The sequence below is a fragment of the Tupaia chinensis genome, unplaced genomic scaffold (assembly GCF_000334495.1).
Source record: "Tupaia chinensis unplaced genomic scaffold, TupChi_1.0 Scaffold000257_1, whole genome shotgun sequence".
In the NCBI taxonomy this organism is placed as follows: Eukaryota; Metazoa; Chordata; class Mammalia; order Scandentia; family Tupaiidae; genus Tupaia; species Tupaia belangeri.
This window is the reverse complement of record NW_006159737.1, coordinates 3188219-3211712: the sequence shown is the minus strand read 5'-3', so window position 1 is coordinate 3211712 and position 23494 is coordinate 3188219. Positions and strand designations below refer to the sequence as shown.

The 23494-nt window shown below is 38.7% G+C and overlaps 1 protein-coding gene across 19 annotated transcripts in view; it reads right to left on the bottom strand.

The window, feature by feature from the left end:
• Window positions 1–23494, bottom strand: part of CADPS2 (calcium dependent secretion activator 2) — a 450101-nt gene that overhangs the window by 30100 nt on the left and 396507 nt on the right. For 18 of the 19 annotated variants that reach the window (XM_027772143.1, XM_027772145.1, XM_027772150.1 and 15 more), the window contains 3 exons: window positions 18520–18603; window positions 18381–18413; window positions 1408–1515 (listed from right to left, as the gene is read on the bottom strand). In XM_027772143.1, coding sequence (XP_027627944.1) covers window positions 1408–1515; window positions 18381–18413; window positions 18520–18603 — 225 coding nt within the window. Of the gene's footprint in view, window positions 1–390; window positions 566–1407; window positions 1516–18380; window positions 18414–18519; window positions 18604–23494 lie in introns of those variants that run through there. The other variant, XM_027772142.1, reaches the window with a different exon arrangement.

Genomic DNA, 23494 nt, shown 5'->3' with positions numbered 1-23494 from the left:
ACCCGAACTCTTCAGCAAATCTATTAATGATAGTCTATTCCCAGAGGCTCAGACTTTTTTCACTATAAAATATGGACTTTAGTTGTACTAAGAAGAACCATAATGGGAATAACATCATCTCAACTTTCCTGTTCTGTTCAACATTTTTGAAAATCACCACATAAGCAGAAAAAGTAAAAGAGAACTTGGAAGTGAAACATATGCTTGTAAACTCAGAGCAATAGCAAATGGAAGCAGAAGTTGCTAATATGGTTTCAGTATTTTGTAAAAGAGCCAGCTGGATGGATCATAATTTTTCTACCCCTGCAGGGCATCAAAGCTTTTAGGAAATCATTCTTTTCACACATATTAACACTTAGCTTATTAAAACAGATGATACTTTTATTGTAAAATGGCCTGGGTAGAAGCTAGAAACATAAAGTACGAAAGAGAAGATTCATTCTGACCACTCGATCTGATGATCTGACAGTGAACACTGACACAACAGACCATGGCGGAGTTGATGACGTAGCGGGACCTCCTGTAACTGCCACAGTTGAAGTGTCACCATGAAGCCCGTGAATTGCTGTTATGAAAACATTTGCAGTAACTTGCATAATTAAATGAAACTGCCAGAAATGCATTTCTAAAATGCAGAGAAGATGTACATAAATAAATACACTTCAAAGTAAATATTACATTTCAGACTCAGCATTGTGGTGAATTATGCAAAGTTTTGTCACAAGCAAAGGACCATTTCCTTTGAACTGATTGTTAAGTAATTATGAGTGAATGACAACTTTGTTACTTAACTGGACTGCTCTCTTAGGCTCCTTTACAGATAATCAATGAAAATTGATGATCATGGTATCTAAAACCATAATACCCTTTTCTAGGAGGTGTCAGGCCTAAAAGAAGACCCTAGAACTGACAGAACTATAGTAGAGCTCTTAGCACACAGAAGTACTTTAAGAAAAAAAAAATTCTATAATGGTAAAGTGGCAGGTATTTGGCTCTATTGTAGTTTCTTTCTTTGTTAACTCAAGAATATTATAATGCCTTGAAATCAACATATTTGGTAGGCACCAAATATATTCCAAGATGATTCTGTTTCTGGGACGCTGTAAAGGCAAGTGAAAGACTGCAGTCTACAATGGTGAAATGAATATCATCTTGCTTGTTAAAACTACCCTCAGAAGGTTTTTGAGACTCTCACTCTAATGGTGACAGTTGTCATGTAGAAAAGGAAGCTAATTACGGCTTCTCTAGCAGTCATAGAAACATAAAAATTATCAACTATCTTATCTGCATAAAGGAAAAAAGGATCAAAAAAGTTGAGCCTGCTTTACAAACATACCATGGAAATACAACTGTTCCCTTTGCAGTGCATCTAAAGTGTGAGCATACCTGATGAGGGTAGCTACTTACATCAAACAACTTCTCTATATACATCTCCTCATTGACCTTTTCTCGAAGAATATCCTGATTTTGCCGAACGAACATAATATAGGTGTCTGCCAGATCCATTCCTGGTTTCTGTTGTGGAGAAAGGCATGGGGAATAAAACATCATTTGTGAAATAACTGTTTAATCGCAACTTTGAAAATAACTTTGGAAGTTACACTAGTAAAATATGTCCAAAACTGACTCAGCAATAAGAACCTTCAAGAAGTTCTATAATTAATGTAAATAAAAGTTGATTATTGATGTTCATAATGTGAGGCAGTTATTTACCATTACTAAAATGATCAGAAATACATGGTTGCAAGCCTATGGATATCTTTTTTTATTGACTGTCATGACAAATTAGTATGTCAACCAGTGTAAGCAAAGACTGTTTTGAAAAAAATTTCCCATATGCAATTCTAATTTTCTATTCACTTTTCTAATCACAAACACAATTTATTTGCTTTCATCTCTGGCTGATTTAGCAATCATGCTAAAAAAATGTTAGCTCTCCATTGGGTTGCCTCCCTCAGCTATTACAGGTACTCAAGGAATTCAAACTACATGTTCTTAAGAAACTGAGTAAAATATTATTAGGAAGATATTAGGCAAAAAACATTGAATGTACTACAAAGTGAAACATAAAGTATTTTGTGGATTATATATTGCTTCTACTCAATACTAATCAATACTGTCTCAAAAATTCATTCTATTTTAGAACTTCGACAAGCATACTAATGCTAGTCTCCCATGTAGAGCCAAAGACGTGGGTTATATGACTTTTAAATGTGATCTAATATTCGGTGTTTCATAATGTTAGAGGAGATGGAGTAGCTCATATAACTCCTTTTTGCTGTACAGAATTAATACTAGGAAAAAGCATGCACAGTTGCCAAAGAGATTTCCTTTTTGACTTATTGTTACTTTTATCTTGAGTCTCACATAGCTGAACTAGTCAATAAAAATACATATTTGCAATGTCTACACCTGGGGTTGATTCATAATCTACACTGAATTATTTAATTAAGGTATGACAAAAAGAATGAAATGGTAGAACTGGTACTCAAATACACCAGTTAACCTTGCATCATTTCATATCCATAGAATGCACGTCTAGCCTCCATCAGCAGACAGTTTACGAAAGTAAATACTGCAAGGACTTTAGGTAAAAGACATGGATCTTGTAATTATTACTACTGCTAGAAATACACCTTGAGGGGGGATGGCAGATGGCGTGGTAGTTAAGGGCGCTGGACTCCCATATGGCCAACTGTGGTTTGAGTCCCAGATGTGGCAGCTTGCTTTCTCTCTCTGTCCCTCTTTGGTCAAATTAAAATAAATAAATAAATAAAGTCAAATATAATAATTCTTTGAAAAAAAGAAAAGAAAAAAATCTCGAGGTATACATCTAAGCCATGCTGGGACAGTGGTAGTGTCTTCTCCCTATGTATGGGACAGAAAATTCTTGTCAATTTTTTTGCAGGGGTGAGGATGTAACATATTGTATGCCATAATAAAATTGTCCACATTTTAGCTAATATATAATATAAACAAAACATATCTTACTTATTTTATTCAAAAATATTAACTTTTTGTAACACATTTATTTCTGTACATCAACACCACTGCAATTTCATCCTGTTTTTATATTTAGCCTAAAGGGAAGTATATACCACATAAATTCAAGAATGCCTTCAACATAATTCTGATATAACAAAATTTGTTACAATTTGAAAGATCCATTCATATAAACGTCTCCATTGGTCTTTCCTTTGAGAACATTCGTACACCATGTAGGTAATATATTCTAAACCTAACAGAGACAACTTAACTAAATTCATTCCTTTGCTACTTTTCTGTATAATCCTCAAAATGTTTAAAAGTTTAAACAGCTACAAGAATAATCAATTAATATGTAGGTTGCTTTCCTTTTTATTTTTTTTTTAAAGAATTATTTCATTTTGCTTTATTTATTTGAAAGAGAGAGAAAGCCAGAAAGCAAACCATCAGGTTCGCCAGGTCCCAGACTGGAACCGGAGGTCAGACATATGGAGTCCAGCGTCCTTAGTCACCACGTCACCTGCCGGCCCGGTTGCTTTCCTTTTTTGGGAGGAGGGTTTACACATCAGATTTCCAGTGAAGAAGTAGGATACTTTGTACGAATATTACTTCTATTAGAACTTGAGGGTAACTAACTAATAAGACAAGTAATCCTCTTTGTGCCTCTCAAACTTTGTCAAAACACTGAAAATGAGAACATTCAAAATACATACAACCGAAAAATGAAAATGATACAAGAACAATTTTCTATACATCATAGCAAGTGGCTCAGTGTCTGTGTTTCAGTCAGGTGCCTGGAAACATGATATCTATAATACCAAGACAGTTGGGTGTAGTCCAAACTGGAAGCTGAGGAACAGACAAATGAGAAGTTTGCCTTTTCCACCATTTTGCTCCATTCAAACCCCATTTTTATTTGACCTTTTGGAGAAAAAAATGCTTAGAATTTTTTTTTTTTCTTTAGGGTTTTTGCTACAGGTTACATGTACTGGCTGGAGTGAGACAGAGACAGAGAAAGAAGGGAAGTGAGAATGCATCCCCGCCACCTAGGGGATGGCCACACCATAATCCCTTCTCTTCCACTCTCCCCTTGGGATTGGACATGGAGACACACATGCCCAGTGTGTTTTTCAAGCTGCTGGATATGGGACTTAAAGAGTCGGCTCTGTGGGATGTGGAACCTTACCCACCATGCCACCTGTTGGTCTGTATGCTTAGAAATTGGCTCTCATCAGTCACTGGACCTATAATATTCAATGAAAACTGATGTCCACAAAGATGGAAAATAGTGACTTTCTACACTCATCCTAGACACTAAATAATTTCTCTTCTGTTTCCTTGATTACTTCCAAGATAACATTAGACATCATGAAACATCGTCCAGGAAGAGTTTATCTTCTACCATCTAAAATGAACAAATACTTTACAGTTTTAGTCTAAAAGAAAATGAAACACTGCTCTGTATTGGCAGACTCAAGCGGGATAATAATGAAATCCAGAAGTTGAAACAGTTCCACAACTTTCTAAGAAAAAATGAATCTCTGGTTGATGGGATGGGGTAGAGTTCATTAAAACGTTTGTTTGAATAAATCACTTATTTCTTTCCTTTTGAAATTGAATATTCTCTTTTTGGCAAATGAAGATCTACTTGCCTGGGAAACAAAACCTAGAATTCTTAACATTCCTCATTAGCATTATTTCTTCCTTTATCTTTGAGCTGTTTACCTATTCTTGAAACTGTGACATATGGGAATTTCACACCTAGTGAATATATTTTCATGTAGCTAGTGGCATGAGACTATAATCATTAAAAGAATATACACAAGTAAGAGTCACTGCAACAGCTGGTGACATTTACCAATTAGAACTATAGTTCTTTAAAACACTTTATCCTTCATTTGGTGTATGAAGGGTAATTATCTCTGATAAAGTGCTGAAAAAGATGTAATTTTCCTTTTAAACAGTTTCTACATACAGTACAAATGTGTTTGGATAGAGGACATTATCGCTGGTTCAGTGCTCCTTTGTGATAAGACTGTTCAACGGCAGTAACATTTACGCACTTTCAAAGTGACTGCTTTCTACTCCATTACTAATGTTATCTTATTAGGAAATGAATTTAGTTAAAAAGAAAAAAAAAGTTAAGTGCACGATAAGATTTGTGTGTGTGTGTGTGTGTGTGTGTGTGCATGTGTGTGTTTTGGCATTTAAACAAAAAGAATGCATGTAATTGCATGGCAGAGACAGAACATAGCTATGAATTCCGATACAAGTTGGTGCCTCCCAACTCTATCAAAGAAGCAGTCAGCTTCAACAATTGTGGGTTTGTATGAGTTTTTCTCAAGTATATTTTATCCTAGAACTACATTAGAGATCTTTTCTAGGTGATTATATTACAATTTCCTTAATGAATTTGAGCAAATAACAATTAAAAACCACAGCAAACACTCTGTATATTAAATACCACTTAGAAAGAGTACATGATTCTTTTCATGCTCCTATTTGGACCACAGAGATCCTCAGTTCACTAATTTTTCCGCCTTGTTTATTAAGGTAGTAATTGCTAATTCAAAATAAGAGTTTCTAAATTACTTTTGATCTGATTCAGAAAACAACAGAATTTGGCTAGCAGTTTTCTTACAGTAACACAAAAAAATTGTCCCTTGAGCACAAAATATCAATAATTATGGAAAGAAATGAAGCATGTTTAAAGCGAGTTCCTCCAACTGGCTGTATAAGTAACCGAATACATCACTGAGTGAATGAGTTTAAGTAAGGGTGCAGACTCCAGCGAATTTTTTTCAAGCGTTAATCACTAGTTAACCTAGCAAGATGAACACGCTGCTTAAAAAGAGAGGGGAAAAAAATTCCTTGTTAATTATACACTGCAACCGGTCTTACTTCCTGCTGCTACACCTAATCCCACAGGTGCAAGTCTTCGCTTTCCCTATTCCTGGCTAGGTGGGTTCAACACGACAGTCATTTTCCACAGCAAAAGGTTTAGATACAGAAGAAGCTGCTTAACCTTCCACTGCAGGTTAACAATTCACTACACAAACACTGTCATGGTGCCTGTTTAACAAGGAGGCAGATTTTTAAATATACTATTCCAGTCTCAAAGATTAATGAGAAGCTACAGTGTAATTGACTTAATTTAAAAGTGCACGTCTCATAACCTAGAAAAGCTTGTCTTGGAGAGACAATCAAGAGTGGAACTGTGATATTCTGATTTATGATGATCTGCGTGCTCTGTAAATGAAATACCCACATCTGGTCACACGTTACGATTTGTAAAAAAATAAAAAAATAAAAATAGATCTGGTGATGTATGACTACAGCGTGACTTCTAAATTTGAAATTGTCATATCAGTTCTGGCATTTAAGACTCAGTAAGTTCATAACTGATCACCAGGGAACACAGGACATAGATAGGAACATAATTTATTGCTATTTCAGGTATTGTTAAAAATGATTCCTTTCTTTCACTGTTTAACATATTCCTTATTAGCTTGGCATGTACGCATCAGTTTCTATACTTTTGTAGTTGAGTAAAACTGTTCTGAAACTTTTCAAAAGTGTTTGGAGTAGTTTAGTTAAAGTGTATGTTCTCGGGGCCGGCAGGTGGCATGGTGGTTAGGGGCGCTGGATTCCCATGTGGCCGACTGCAGTTTGAGTCCCGGACCTAATGGCTTGCTTTTTCACTTTCTCTCTCTCATTTCTGTCTCTGTCTGGTCAAATTGAAATAAACAAATGAATAAATAAATAAATAAAGTTAAATTTTAAAAAATTGTATGTTCTCAAACACTTAAAAACAGAAGGTTTTGAGCATATCCATTACGATGACACTGTAAAAAGTCAATATGTTCTCATACACTTAAAAATAGAAGGTTTTGAGTATATCCATTACGATGACACTGTAAAAAGTCAACTGTATTTTACCAAGGTTGCTACAAAGTAGAATTATTATATTGTATTCACACCGAAACCAAAAGAAAATACAGATAGTTGAGCTTCCAAACTAGATTCCTGCCAATTTAAACATTATATACATCTGATAGACTTGTAATATTTTCATTAAAAAAATGAAGGGGAAGAAATTTAAGTAATGAGAAGGATGTATTTTTTCAAGATTTTCTAAAAGCAGATTATCTCATTTTAAAATTGATTATTATTTGAAAGAAATCCAAACTATTATTTCAAGAATAAAAGAGCTACAGCCACCTTTTCCTTTTGTTACATTTAGGAGTATTGAACATTTTATTGATTACTATTACTATGCATTTACATTTTTTTGACTCTAAACTAGGAAGCAGAAGAATCTGAATTAAAGATAATGGTACCACATTCTTCTGAAGACATCTTTGAGACTTGGAACTTACTAAATATGTGTTTTAAGTACCATATGCATGTTTCATTCAGTCCCGCATTTCTTTTTTTCTTTTTTCTTTTTTTTAAAATTTTTTAATTTGACCAGAGAGGGAGAGAGAGAAAAAAAAAAAGAGAGAGAAAGTGAGAAAGCAAGCCACCAGGCTCAAGACTCAAACCGTAGTCGGCCACGAGGCTCAGGCCTCAAACCGTAGTCGCCCATGTGGGAATCCAGCGCCTTTAACCACCATGCCATCTGCTGGCCCCTGAGGCCCACATTTCTATGAGACTATTTGATTCCTCCTGAATTCTTGCTCTGGAGAAGGGTCTTCTGTCTGTTCAAGTATAGTTGGTAAAAGGCAGAATCCTAGCCACAGAAATATTATGAGAATCTAATATTGAGATCCGCTATAAAAAATGCTCTAACTTAGGTAGTCATAGTGTCTTAATTTTTAACATTCAAATGAATGCTTCACATTATTCCCCCTAGGTTGTGAAATAATTTATATATCTAAAAGCCTGTAAAGAATTGATGTAAGCATTAGTGTGTTCAGACAGTTCTATCACTGGGGAAAATCCTTCCAAAGCGGAGGTTATTTTAAATATTAAAAGGTATTCTGAATGATAGTTTAACATAGTAACCTAAAACATTGAAGAAAAAATAAACAGGCTGACATTGCAGCTGAAACTTACGGGCTTATGCTGTCATCATCCCCTTTTGGGACTATGAGCACCTACTAAAAGGACACTGTAAACAGTTCATGGAAAAGTAGAGTTAAAGTACAAATTTATTTCAAAGCCAAAGAAAAATTATAACCCATCCATAGTTTTCTCATAATATGATTGCTCCATGAGTTTTTTTTTTAAAGAATTTTTATTTTATTTTATTTAGTATTAGTATTTTTTAATTTGATGAGAGACAGAGTGAAAGTACAAAAGCAATCCACAAGGTTCAGGACTTGAACTGTAGTTGGCCATATGGGAGTCCATTGCCTTAACCACAGTGCCACTTGCAAGCCTGTTCCCTGAATCTTTGAAGACTCTGTATCATTCTTGCTACTTCTGATCTATAATAAGGATCACTAATATCTCAGTGTTCAAAGGATAGCTGCTGATCTAACAGCACCAAATAAGGGATGTGCTAATATGTGTATCATGTAGGGATGTGCTAATATGTGTATCATACTATTATAATCCATGAGTTATCATCATAACAATGACAAAGGTATTACACTTCTCAGTGTATAATACCGATCTCTGACCTACCACTCATTTGTCCACAGCTGTTACGGTGTCAGTTATTAAAAAACACATGAAGAACTGAAGAAGTTAAATTAAAATGTAGGATTTATTTCATATTTAGCTTTTAAAGCTTGATGGACTGGGTATGATTTAAGCAGTCCAATTTGGCTCATTTTGGATTTTAGCTTAGGGAAGTCCTGGATTTACTTGACATGACAGAGAAGAGGCAGATGGGTAAAAAACAAAACAAACAAACAAAAAAGATGAGAGAGGCAAAACTCGCATGTGAAAGCATAACACAGAGCCTGCCCCGCTCCTATCACGGTGAGACTTGCAATCTGGTTCTGGTGTACATCTCTCTCTCTGCAGGTGAATGCGTCCCCATGGGCAGGAGTGCCGGTCCCCAAGTTCTGCCTGGCTCTCATTCTGACGTAAAGCACTGAGTATTCAGGTGACCTTATCCAAACAATAAACAATATCAGAAGCAAGCAAGAGGAAAAGGGAAAACACCGGTGTCACTCAATTGACTGATTACATCTTTAAAAGTCACCATGGAAATATACAAGGTGCCTACTTCTAAAATAAAAGGAAAAGAAAGAAAGAAAATTTCTGTATGTTTGTCTGTGCAGAGGGCACCTGATTTTCCTTTTGGAGAGCGGTCATAGTCTGAAGCAGGGGTTGGAAATTGCAGCAGAATGTACAGGAGCAGGAAGCCTCAATCCAGGTAGTAGTAATAATCCCATTTATTTCAACAGTGCTTTATACTTACAAAGCACCATCATGTCAATATGTTCACTGAATCTTCATAAGAATCCATAAGGGGGGCTGGCAGGCGGCATGGTGGTTGGGGGGCTGAACATGGCTGACCAAGGTTCAAGTGCTGGACCTGAGTGGCTTGCTTTCCCATTTTCCCTTTTTCTCTCTCTTTCTCTGGTCAAATTAAATAATAATAGTAATAACAACAACAACAACAAATGGAGGTAAGTATGTAAATAATTGTTAGAGATTAAAAAGAACCCATGAGGAAGATACTATTATCCTCACTGCACCAATGAAAGATGGCAGCCCACCAGTCGGCCAGTCAGTAAGGGCAAAGGCAGGACCTGAGCTTAGGTCCCGACTCCAGACTAAATCTGTACAGTGTGGAGCTGGGCTTAAGCCATGTTTTGGGCAGTTCAAAGATTGGAAACTTTTGGGAAGAATCATAAATAAGAGAGAATATTTTAGAGATTTACTAATGAATATAAGCGAAAGATAAACCATCTCCATTATCTTCTTAGGAGAGAAAATAAGGATGAGGCACCAGCACCATGAAGCCAATTTATGGAGACCATTTCTCCTTTCTTTGTTCATGGTCTTTGCTTAGCCACAGACATTCTTATCATGTCCTCCATCTCTTTAGCTGTGGACACCTCAGCGTCTAGCAGAGATTGTATACATCCTGTGTGATAATGTTAGCAAGAGCACTTTCTTTCTTTTTTGTTTTTAAGAAAACTAAATTGTAGTTTTCTAAAAAAGAATTTTAATTTTATTAATGTGATTATAACTATTTTTAATTTGCTATAGGGCACATGTGCTCACCAGAAAGAGACAGAGAACGTAATAAAGCAAGCTGGCAGGTCCAGGGCTTGATCTGCAGCTGGCCATGTGGGAATCCAGTGCCATCTGACGACCCAGCAAGAGCATTTTCAATGGGCATTTCTTCTAGAACATGTACACACACACACACACACACACACACACACCGGCACCCCCAAATGCCCACAATCCGTAACAACTATGGAACAAAATTCAGTTGGAAAGGACCTTAAATGTAATCTACTCCTACTCCCTACATAATACAGAAATCTTCAGTAATACATCTGACATCTAAAGGTGTAGCTCATATTGTAACACCTTTCCAAACAATTTTAACTATTACTATTTTTAAATTTGCCAGAGGGCATATGCAGAGAGAGTTAGAAAGGACCTCCTAATGTGGCATGTTCAAGTCACAGTTTCTTCTCTATTACTCTATCCTGGAAGAATCCGGGGCATACATGTATACATACCAAGCTTGTTTCTCAAGCTGATGGGTCTGGTAATCAAACCATGAAGTTGACCATGTGGGATCTGGCTTCCTTTATCACAGGCCATGGGGCTGGCCCAACAATTTTATTTATTTATTGCCATAGGGCACATGTGCTCACCAGAGAAGGAAAGTGAGAAATCATCCTCCGGGGGTGTGGCTATGCTGCAATCCCTTTTCCTTCATTCTCCTCTAGGGACTTTGCACATATAGGCACACGTGCCCAGCATGATTTTAAAGCCATGGGGTCTGGGACTAGAACCATGGAGCTTGCCATGTGGGAATTCAGTGCCTTAATCAACACACCACCTGCTGGCCCTTAGTGTAATATTATAACCCTACACATTTTTGGTTTTGGCCTAGAGTTCCTATCTATAAAACTAATGTGAACATTTTCATCCTGGTCCAGCAATTTATATACCAGCTCTCTGCCCAGTTTATATTCCCTTCTTCTAAGCTATTATTGATACTATTGAACAGGACACATTCACCTTATTTTTATTTTTATTTTTCTTAAAGTCTTGGGACCAGCAGATAGTAGAGTGGTTATGTCACTGAACTCCCATATGGCCGACTACAGTTCGGCTCCTGGACTTGGTGGCTTAAAAATCATGCCAGTGTGTGTGTATATGCCCAAGATCTCAGAGGAGAATGGAGGAGAAGGGATTGCAGCCTGGTCATCTCCCCTGGGGGTAGGGGGGGTGATTTCTTACTTTCACTGCTGGGTCTATCTCTCTCTCTCTCTAGAGAGCATATACACCCTAAGGCAAAACAAAACAAAACAAAACAAAAGCTAAAAAAAAAAGAAAAAAAAAACCCTCTAAAAAATGCCTAAAGTCTTTGCCAACACGAACATTCCAAGGTTCTATGATGGAGCCATAACTGTACCTCCACCAGAATTTCTTTCCTGGATAGTGGTTAAGCAAGAGCAAATCTACAAACTATGCTGAAGGTGTTTGCCACCTTGATCAGTAAGATATCATGGAAAACTTTACCAATTCCTTTGCCAAGACGCCTGAGACACTGGGATTTATTTCTGTTCAGGAATATATTGATTTTTTTCTTATGTATGAATTTTTTTCTTTTATAAAGAAGTATCATGAGGGGACCAGCAGTTAGCGTAATAGCTATGTCACTGGACTCCCATGTAGTAGACCTCGGTTCGAGTCCTGGACCTGGTGGCTTAAACTCACACCAGGCACATGTGTGTGCGTGCCCAAGATCCCGAGAAGGAGAATGGAGGACAGGGGATTGCGGCGTGGCCCTCCCCCTTTGGGGGGGGGCATTCTTGCTTTTTATCTCTTTTTCTCTCTCTGTCTTTCTGATGAGCACACGTGCCCTATAGCAAAAACCTCTCCGAGAAAAGAAAAAAGAAGTATCATGGGGCCAACGGGTGGTGTGAGGGTTGAGGTACTGCCGTCCCACATGGCTGACCACAATTTCAGTACTGGACCTGGCAGCTTGCTTTCTCACTCTCTATCCATGTCTCTCTCTGATCAGATTAAAAAAATAATAAAATTCAGTAAATATTTCTTTAGGAAAAACGTGTCATGAAAAGTATATATTACAAAGATACTTGAGAGAATGTTCACAATACACTGTATTCATTTATTATTATTATTTTTCTTTTTTAGAGAGATTTTTGCTATAGGGCACGTGCGCTTGCCAGATAGAGTGACAGAAAGCAAGAAATCACCCTATCCCGCCCTGCCCAGAGGGGGATAGTCACACCATAATCCCTACTTTTCAATTCTCCTCTGGGGATTTTGGGCACACACACACAAGCGCCTGGCATGAGTTTTAAGCCACTGGGTCCAGGGTTCAAACAGCAGTCGACTACATGAGAGTCCAGCAACATAAGCATTATGCCATCTGCTGGTCCCATAATACACTGTATTTAAATGGCTTCATTTTCTTCACTTATTAACTTATATATATGTGTGTGTGGCATTTTTTAGAGTCTTGCTGTGTCCAGATCCTCCTCCTCAGCCTCCGAAGTAGCTGGACCGCATGCAGTCCACTGCGCCTCACTTCTTAGGGTGAGCTGAGAACTGAATCTGGGCCTCCTTGCTGAGCATCAGGGCCTGGCATGTACCACTATGGTTCAGCCTGTCATTAATTCTCATACGCTGTCCACTGCACTGTCATAATAAGAAGAGCTGAGAGTAGGTTCTAGGAACACAAATTCCTTCTTTTCTGCATTAGGAATATTGCTTAATCTCATAGAGACTTTTTACTTCATAGACACAACATACTTATTTGTTTGCTTTAAAAAATCAGTTATTGCAACAATGTATTGTCCCCTTTTCCACAGAATGTGTGTGTGTGTGTGGGGGGGGGTGGATGTGGGTGAATGTGTGTATGGGTGGGTGGATGTGTGCGTGTGCATGTGCCTTGGCCTCCTGAGTACTGGGACACCCACCACAGAACTTTTTCTAGCTCTTTATCTTCTCATCATCTTTTTCTTTTTCTTTTTTTTTTGGAGAGGTTTTTGCTATAGGGCGCGTGTGCTCGCCAGACAGACAGAGAGAGAGAGAGACAGAAAGCGAGAAATCACCCCCCCGGGAGGATGGTCACACTACAATCCCTTCTCCTCCATTCTTCTCTCGGGATCTTGGGCATGCACGCACATGCGCCTGGCGTGTTAAGCTACCGGGTCCGGGACGCAAACCGCGGTCAACTACGTGGGAGTCCAGCGACATAGCCATTACGCTAACTGCTGGTTCCCATAACCTAATTGATTTTTCAAAAAAACTACAGGTAATCAGGTTCACTCTTTGGGCTGTAAATTAGGTTTTAATAAATGGACACTGTTGCGTATTTATCATTACAATATCATACGGAGTAGTTTTACAACTCCAAAAATTCTCTAGAACTTTACCAATGAAACCCTACCTGACCTTAACTTAGATAAACTAATCTGTTTGTAATCTTCATAGTTTTCCTTCTCATATAATGCGGAATCACAGGGTATGGAGCCTGACATCTTAGTTTTTTCTTTTCTACTAAATTGCATCCCACTGTATGTATGTACTCCTACATGTTTATACATTCACGTATCGAAGGACATTTTTGGCTGCTTCTGGGTTTCGTGATTATGAGTAAGGATGCCATGAACATTTGCATACAGGTTTTGGTTTAGACATGTGTTTCAAATCATTGGATAAATACTTAGAACCATGACTGGTGGGTTGCATGATAAGAATATGCTTAGCTTTGTAAGTAACTGTCAAACAGTCTTCCAAAGTGGCTGTACCATTTTGTATCCTTACCACCAATCAACTGAGTTCCTGTTACCCTATGTCATTGTTAACATTAAAAAAATCCTTAGAAAAACATCCTTACAAAAGACTCCCAGGCTAGCCCATGGCCTGGTGATTAAGAAAATTGGATCTCACATGGCTGATGATACAGTTTGAGTCCTAGGCCTGGTGTCTTGAAAATAATGCTAGGTAAGTGTGTGCATGTGCTCAAAATCCTGGAAGGAGGGAGAAGTGGAGTGAAAGGGATGGAAAGGGATTGTGGTGTGACCATTCCCCAAAGGGAGTACCTGGTGGCTTGAAAATCATGCTAGGTAAGTGTGTGCATGTGCCCAAAATCCTGGAAGAAGGGAGAAACGGAGTGAAAGGGATAGAAAGGGATTGTGGTGTGACCATTCCCCAAAGGGGGTGCTATCTGCTTCTACTTTCTCTCTGGTGACTACCCTTGGCATCTGGAAAAAAAAAGGAAGAAAAGGAAAGGAAAGAGAGAGAGAGAAGAAAAGAAGAAAAGAGAAAAGAAAAGAGTTGAATTCCCAGTGTTTTCTCTCCTATGTATCTGTGCCTTGTTTCTCAGGAGTCCAGGATGCCCACTGAGGTTGTCTGTACGATGAAACTGAACTGATGGGATGGGGGAAGATTATCCAGTCATTTTTCTAGATCTTTGAGCTGCCCATCAAATCGGGGGCTGATTTCACCTGTGTTTAACCTGCCAGAGGTATACAAGTTGCCAAGTTCCGTGATCATCAATGATTTCAGACTCTCCATTGTACCCATGCTTCATCATCCCCATTAGAAACTGAACCATGACTCATGATTTCGGACCATGGCCTGGGGTTTTTCTTTCTTTTCAGCACCATCCATACGCTAGAGCATCAGCCAGGACATTTATGTGCCCCATTACAGTAGCACAAAGTGATGATGTAAACAGGCTATGATCGATTTTGAGTTCATTTTTTTAAAGGTTGAATCAGTGCTCTTCCTTCTTTTGAGAGTCTTTCAAAGAAATTACCTCAGAGAGGCATATTTGCTGGTAAAAAAGGTAACAACCAACAGGACCTCATAGTTTTTAAAGTTAGTGTAATGTTCAGATTTGAGGGAGAAACTCATCCCTATCAATTTGCCACAGTCAGATCACATCCATGTTCTGCTCTGGGGTACAATCTGATTTAAGAGCAAGATTGACAAACTAATTGATCCACTCACTCCATTTAATCCGTCCACTCATCATTCAGAACAGTGCTTGGCATGACGATTCTGGGTACGACGGCTCTAACAGTGATCATGATGACGTGAGCCTATCTCCTTCATCCCTAGACTATGACCAGCTTGAGGACAAGAAATGCACATTTCCGCTATGCGAGCCCAGGGCTCCGCACATAGAACATGTTCCATGTACACTTAATTAGCGTGTCTGGTGAAGAAATTGAGGATGTTTAATCTAGAAAATAAGAGCTCTTCAGACAAAATGTGTCTGTAAACAGACACCATGCCCCATGGGAAGATGATGATTATCATCGAATATCTGAAGAGCTATCATGTGGAAGAGGGATTAGAACCAGGATTAGTAATAGAACTCACAGAGGTACAGAATTTCAACTCATTATACTTAAGAGTAGGCTGCCTTATTGTGAGCCTGCACCCACTGAAGTAATTAAGCGAAGCCCAAATGAATATTTCTGAGGGCTTTTAAAGGAGAGGGTTTCTGTAGTGAGGAGAGTAAATTAACCATTTCCTATCTCTTTTGAAATGACATTCCATGGGATGTAATGGATCTAGTACAGGATCAAATTAAGAACTTCAAAACCTCTAAGAACATAAATAATTATGGCATCTCATTCCACTTATAATTCAATATAAAACCAATATAAGATGTTGTTAGGAAGACCCATCAAGTTCAGTGGTATTCACTCATTCATTGCCTCTTTTTTTTTAAGATATCAGATATTGGGAACCAGCAGTTAGCGTAATGGCTATGTCGCTGGACTCCCATGTAGTCGACCGCGGTTTGCGTCCTGGACCCGGTGGCTTAAAACACGTGTGCGTGCGTGCCCAAGATCCCAAGAGGAGAATGGAGGAGAAGGGATTGCGGTGTGACCATCCCCCCTGGGGGGTGATTTCTCGCTTTCTGTCTCTCTGTCTCTCTCTGTCTGTCTGGCGAGCGCACGTGCCCTATAGCAAAAACCTCTCCAAAAAAAAAAAGAAGATATCAGATATTAAGTTTTCTCCTTAATTTGTGCTCTCTCTGTTTTCTGCTATTGCTTATACATGTGATTAGTTGTGCTTATTGCCTACCATTGATCTTCTGATTCTAGCTATAAGAAAAGAAGTGTTGAAAGAGTCCTTTAAATGATTTGTAAAATAAAATACCATTAAACAAACAAAGAAAAAAACAAAAGAAAAATAAAAAACAAAAGACCTGGGCAAAAGCTCACGACCATTTTATTTTAAATGTCCCTACAGCCACAGAAGCAACACAACTGGGGACAAGATGCCATTATGTATTTTAAAAATAAGATCCATCTGTGGTGCCAGTGGGTGGCATTGTGGTTAAAGTGCTGGACTCCCAAGTGGCTGCCTGATTCGAGTTCCAGATCTGGTGGCGTGAAACTCACACTGGGCTCCTGTGCATGTGTGCCCAAGATCCCAGGAAGAGAATGGAGAAAAAAGGGATGGTGGCATGGCTCTCCTCCTTGTGGGGTGATTTCTCGCTTTCTGTCTCTCTGTCTCTGTCTCTCAGGCAAGTGCATGTGCCCTATGGTATAAATCTCTCTCTCAAAAAACAAAACAAAACAAAAAACATTTGCAACTGATGTACACAGTTTGCCAGTATTGAAACTATGATCTGGAGATGCGGTTTTCCTCCAACACAGAGATCATTTACAGTACGTTTAAACTTAAGGTCTTTCCTCACTCTGCTCTAAGTCTTGAAAATTGACACATACGACAACCTTAATTATTGAATGCATTAGATGTCCTCAAAAATTCATGGAAAACATGTATTATGAAAAAACTAAGCATGGATTTCTAACTTTTTTGCACCACAATATACTGAGTTTAATTTCATTTTCCATGACACTTTGAAGTTCTTTAATACATGTGATAATAAAATTTAAAGCCGAAACAAATATGGTATAATAATTGGCTTTAAAAAGGAGCAATAACCTGTTGGTTATATTTATCATACACATTTTTCACTGTAGCTAAGAAAGTTTCATGATTTCCAATCACAGCATCTTTTTTTTAAAAAATAATTATTTTATTTAACTAATCTATCTTTCTTTCTTTTCTTTTCTTTCCTTCCTTCCTTCCTCCCTTCCTTCCTTCCTTCCTTCCTTCATACCTTCTAATTTGGCCAGAGGGAGGGAGGGAGGGGAGGGAGAGGAAGAGGGAGAGGGGGAGAGAGAGAGAGAGAGAGCGAGCGAGAAGGCTGTCAGTCCGGGACTTGAATCATGGTCAGCCATATGGGAGTCCAGCATCCTTAACCACCATGCCATGTGCTAGTCCCTGAGCAGCATCTTAATTAACAAGTTTACAGGTTATAAATTATTTTCCAAGAATTTGGTGCAAAACCAAGTGAGTATTAAAAATGTGACTACTGATGTATAATCCTTTAGGTACTTAGAAAACTAGTTTTTGATTCAACTGGTTTATGTTTATTGTTACTTTAAATTTTTAAATAAAAGATTATTTAATTTTATTTATTATTATTTTGTTAAGTTTGACAAGAAAAACACACAAAGAGAGAGGGAAAGTGAGAAAGCAGGTCCAGTACTCAAATCTCATTTGGCCACGTGGTAGTTCAGCACCTTACCCACCATGGCACCCGCCAGCCCTGCTACTTCACCTCTTATACAAACTTATTACAGCTTTTGTATAAATTGGAGGAAGTGTGAGCATTTTTCTATGAATAGAATGAGGTATTTTCTTCCCCTTCTTAGAGTCTATAACTTTCCTTTGCAACTTAAATGACATGTCCTCATGATGAAGTGACTTTTTCTTTTTTAAAATTTGCTATAGGGCATGGTGCACTTGCCAGAGAGTGAGAGAGACAAAGAAAGAAAGGGAAAGTGAGAAAACACCCCCCAAGAAAGAGAGCCATGCTGCAATTCTTTTTCCTTCATTCTCCTCTCAGGATTTTGGGCCAACTCATACACATGCCTGGCACATTTTTTCAAACTGCCTGGTCTAAGACTTGAACCACGCAGTTGGCCATGTGGGATCTGGCCACCTCAACCACCACACCACTGATTGGCCTGAAGTAACCTTCTTAAAGAGTTCCCAAGTTACAATGCGAAAAGTACACTGGGATAACCTTGCCAAGCCTTGTTATGAGGGTTAGCACTTGCTTAAGGAAAATAAACTACTCCCTAAGGTAATGGCACTGGTGTAAAGATTTGAAACAGACTCACAGTGAACTGCAATTATACATAGTTTTAAAAAGTAGGTAAAACAATACTTACTGGAACATCAACATATTTTGCTGCTGCTTTCACCTAAGTAGGAAGCAAAAAAATAACTATGAGAATTATTTGCCTAACTGCTACAGAAACACTAAGACAACAGTTAAGATGGCAAAAGAGAACTCATTCAAATACTTACAGTGAATGACAGAATGGAAGAGAAGAAAGTACCTTCATCATATCTTGATAGCTTAGATAACACCCCTTCCAACACTGAAACGAACTACAGTAGAGTTTATAGTGAGTATTTCGAATGTTACTGTGTAGTAGACAAGTGAACAGCGGGGCAACTTCTCTCTTGGCACAAACATCCACAATGAGTAAACTGGCAGCTGAGGTTAAGCTAACTTGTACCATTTATTCCTTTATTCTGAACAGGAACTTCTAGATTTTTCCCACTATAACTTTTTAAAAGAAAAAAAATCAATAGTTTAGTTACTATAAGCATAAAATAATTTAAATCATTAATAAATTTAGGTTCATGAGACTGCTCCTTAAAACATTTTTAACTTCATTATAGATGTTAAGAAATTTGTCCAGCTTAACCAAATTCCTTCCCAGCATAACCAAATTCCTTTCTATCATATATTACCCATCACTTAACTTTTGCCTACATCTATGTAGAAGGTCAAATAAAATAGAACAGATAATGAAAGGGAAGTGTAATATTTGGGGCTCTTGTAACATTGGAACAAAGGGTGACACAAGAATTTGCCAAGTAGTTTTAACGGGCACACATCAGACTGATCCCTAGTTCTAGACTCTTACACAACAGTTGGAGAGCTAAAACAGATACATACATTGCATGGTCTAGTGCTAGACTGAGAATATTTCCTGATTCCATCACCGAGTGTTATTTGGGCTCAGTCTGATCACTCTACCTCTCAGCCCTCAGCTGAGTTAAATGGACTGTGTGTGTTGGGATTGGGGACAGAGAAGCATGGAATTCAAATTAGTTCTCAAACATGTTTAATATTTCTAAAATTTTATGTGTCTATGAAATAAACAAGACAAGTATACTGCAATATAGTGAACTGCATGGAGAATTGTACTTTGTTGAATGAAAACACGCTAACAGCTGCCAGCAACATCCATGAATAAGAGACATTGATAAGGATATACTGCCCACATCTTTCCTTCCTAGAACTAAGAGAATATGCACTATTGACAAATTATACACTCCCAAAGGGAAAGTACTGACAAGGTTTTTTAAATACGAAAAGGGAAATTAACGAAGGCTGGTTTTTGTTCACATAGCAGCTTCTTCAACAAAGTGATAATAGTTCCAGGGACATAGCTTATTGGTCTCTGGTGACTAGAAAACTCACTGCAAGTGCACAGGAGATAATCTTTTCTCTATGGCTGATCAATTACCACAAAATAGTTTATGCAAAAGAAACAAAAACTTCCCTATAGGTTTCTCCATCACATCATTTGCGACATGATGTAAGAACACAGAAACAAAACCATGCAAACTGCTGACTAAAAATTTATTTTTAAAGAAAGAAAATTATGTATGGCTTGGTAGTTATCCTAAGGGATACGAGCAGCAAAAAACACAAAATTACAAATTGCTCACAACTAAAAGTCAATTTAGCACTTTCGTCCTGTCCATTAGGATTTCTTCCCAATCATGACTGGCTAACACAACTTGATGTGGTTGGCGAAGACCCAGAAGACTAATACTCTGGGGCTATGTCAGACCAGGGGAAGGGAATTCCAAACTTAATGGCTCTCTGTGGAAAATGCCTGGTCTCTTGTAACTCAAATCTTGAGAGCGAATGTGTGTTAGGTGATGTCATTTGCCATGAGGAGAGCGACGATTGCTATGGTTACCAGACACCTGAACCACTGAAGGCCCTAGCACAGTACCTGGTTCTGGGTGCCTTCCAGTGAATCTCTGTGTACACCTGTGATCAATGCTAAAGGACAAAGCAAGGTAGAAGCGAGAAGTCTGTGGATGGATTAAGAAGATCTGGGTTTAAGCTATACCTCTCCTGCTGTTTGGTTATGAGATAATGTGCTCATCAGTGAAATGGAGACAATGACAACTGTCCTGCCCACTTTGCAAGGATGCTGGGAAGACCAGTGGAGATGACCTATTGCAAAAGGGCTATGAAAATGGCAAAATACTAAAGAAATGTTAAAAAAAAATTAGTATTGTTGGCATGATTAGCTAAATCACTGTCCACTACATGTTTTCAGACATGTTAATTGTCTTTGTTAATTCACAAGCTAATGAGGGTAGCCCTAGGACTGCTTAGTGATAGGCAATAATAATGAGTTTGGTTATAAGCCAGTGAGTCTAATTGAATTAAATTTATGAAAGTGTCTACGGAGGTAAAATAAAGTTGAGGCTGTAAGTCAGAAGACCATTGAAATTTTTTCTCTAGCTTTTTTTTTTTTTTTTGGCCAAAGAGTGTATGTGCTCACCAGAGAAAGACAGAAAGATAGAGAGAGGGGCAGGAGAACGTACACCCCCACCTACCATGGGGAATGTTCATGCCACAGTCTCCTCTCTTCCATCCCTCCCTCCTTATGGGATTTTGGGCATGCACACACATGTGCCTGGTGTGTTTCTCAAGCTTCTAGGTCTGAGAGTCAAACTGTACAGTCAGCCATGTGGCTTCCTTAACCACTAGGCCATGGCCGGCCCTGGGATCCTTTCTATTTCAAGATCACCTGGCAGACAGCAGGAGAAGGCTTTGAACAGTTAATCTGGTTCCATGATCCACGATCTTTATCATGCTACAGAGTAATAAGGATGACATGAGATGGGATTCATAATGTGCCCAGCATATAATAAGTATTCAAAAAGGCATTTTGTTATCATTTTAAAAATTATGTACTTAATTTTGTTTATTATCATTTATTTTTGAGAGATTTTTGCTATAGGGCGCATAAGCTTGCCAGAGAGACAGAAAGAGAGACAGAAAGTGAGAAATTATCCTCTGGGAGGATGGCCATGCTGCAATCCCTTATCCTCCATTCTCCTCTCGGGATTTTGGGCATGCGTGAACATGCACCTGGCATGAGTTTTAAGCTGCCAGATCTAGGACTTGAACTGTTGTTGACTATGTGGGAGTCCAGTGATGTAACCATTACATTGGCCTCTATTATTATCATTTTCTTTTAATTTGACCAGAAAGAGACAATCAGAGAGAAAGAGAGAGAGAGAGAGAGAGAGAATGAGAATGAGAACGTAAGCCACCAGGTCTAGGACTTGAACTACTTGACCATGTGGGAGTCCAGTGCCTTAACCACCACACCACCTGCTGGCCTCTTGTTATCATTATCAACATTAAGCATGTAAGATAAGAAAAACCAATAGAAGAGTCTTAGGCCTTTCCCTTCAGGAACATACAAACTAGTGGGAGAGAGACAGCATACAACTGGGTGTGACACAGGTAGAAGTGTTCTGGACTCTTGGAGGTGGCAAACAGTGTAACTGAAAGTGAGGAGAGAGATCATGACTTTAGAGGCTATTATGAAGTGGGTGGTACAGGAGCTGAGTCACAGGTCAGCAGAAACGAAGTGGATAAACTGACACTTGGGAAGAACTGGCTGATAAAGTTAGGGCAGAATTTTCTCCAAGGTGGCATCTGGTAGCCTGTCTGGCTTTTCTTTAGAGTATGAAGCAGCACTGGGTTGTATCCAAGGAAGTCCAGGTGTGGACCTTTGGTTGGTTGACACCATGCCATGGTGTACTTTGCTTCCATTTTCAAAATGGTGGAGAGCCCCTCCTTGGCTTTTTTCCTAACCCAAACGTCCCTGGAGAGTCACAGGGAGACAGTAGGGAGGTTCCTAACCCAAATGTCCCTGGAGAGTCACAGGGAGACAGTGGGGAATCTCAGTACTGACATGGCAGTGAACGTGGCTGAACCTCTGGTATCAACCAGCTAAGCCCCACAGTTCCTAGAGGAACGCTGTCAGAAGAGCTCCCTCAAACTCTGTTGACATCAAGACTGGCTAATAAGGATGTATTATTTTTCATTGCACAAAACAGCAAGATTCCAAAGAAATGCAGTTAAATGCTGGGTTTAGTTGCCTGTCTTTAACAGCTTCCTGTGAACTTTTTCCCTGTCCAGCTCAGGGAGGATATAAATACTTAGGGGTTTGTCTTGTGCTCTCTGTTCTCCTGAGGGTATTGGGTTGGAATGAAACACTGTAATAATCTCTTTGTTTCCCTGTTCTTTATTGTGGATGCCATTTACTGGTTTTGTTTGGATAATATTAAACACCTCAAGTCTGAGTAATTACCGACTTTGCTTCATGATGCATACTCTCAAAGAAATTAAAGATGAAAGCACTTTGTAATGTGAGGTAGAATGAAACATGAACACTGCCACAAGGGATGTTGGTTTAAATTTCCTGTTGAATTTTAACAGGATATAACATTCATTTTAGCAAGATATAAGATTCTTAGAGAAGGTAGAACTATAAGTTCTATGTGATAGAAAGGATTCCAGCTATAGACTGATGGGTTTAAAGCACATTCTTACTTTATTTTAAAAAATTAAAAAAAATATTGACAGAAAGTGGGGCCAGCAGTTGGCATAGCAGTTATGTCCCACATGGCAGGCTGCGGTTTGAGTTCTAGAACAGGCAGCTTAAAACTCACACCGGGCATGTGTGTGTGTGTGTGTGTCCAAAGATCTCAAGAAGAGAATGGAGGAGAAGGGATTGTAGTGTGCCCATCCCCCCCGGGAGTGATTTCTTGCTTTTTGATTCTGTGTCTCTCTGTTGAGTGCATGCACCTATAGCAAAAATCTCTTAAAAAAAATACTGACAGAGGCATGTGCTCCCACCATAGAGAGAGGAGAGGGAGGAAGCACCCTCTAATGAAGCATGATCATGTCACAATCTTTTTACCTATGTTTTTTCATAAAAGATTTGGGCAGGTGAGCACGTGTACCCTTCATATTTTTCAAGCTATCAAGCCAGGATTCAAACTGAGATTGGACATGTGAAATCTGGTTCCCTACATACAGGGCTGAAGTGATGTGCTATAAGGCAGTACTCCCCCCCTCCCCCGCCTTTTTTTTAGGTGTGTTTTTCATGATATAAACAAAGGTTATTTGCATCATTTATACTGCAAGCTATACAATCTTGCA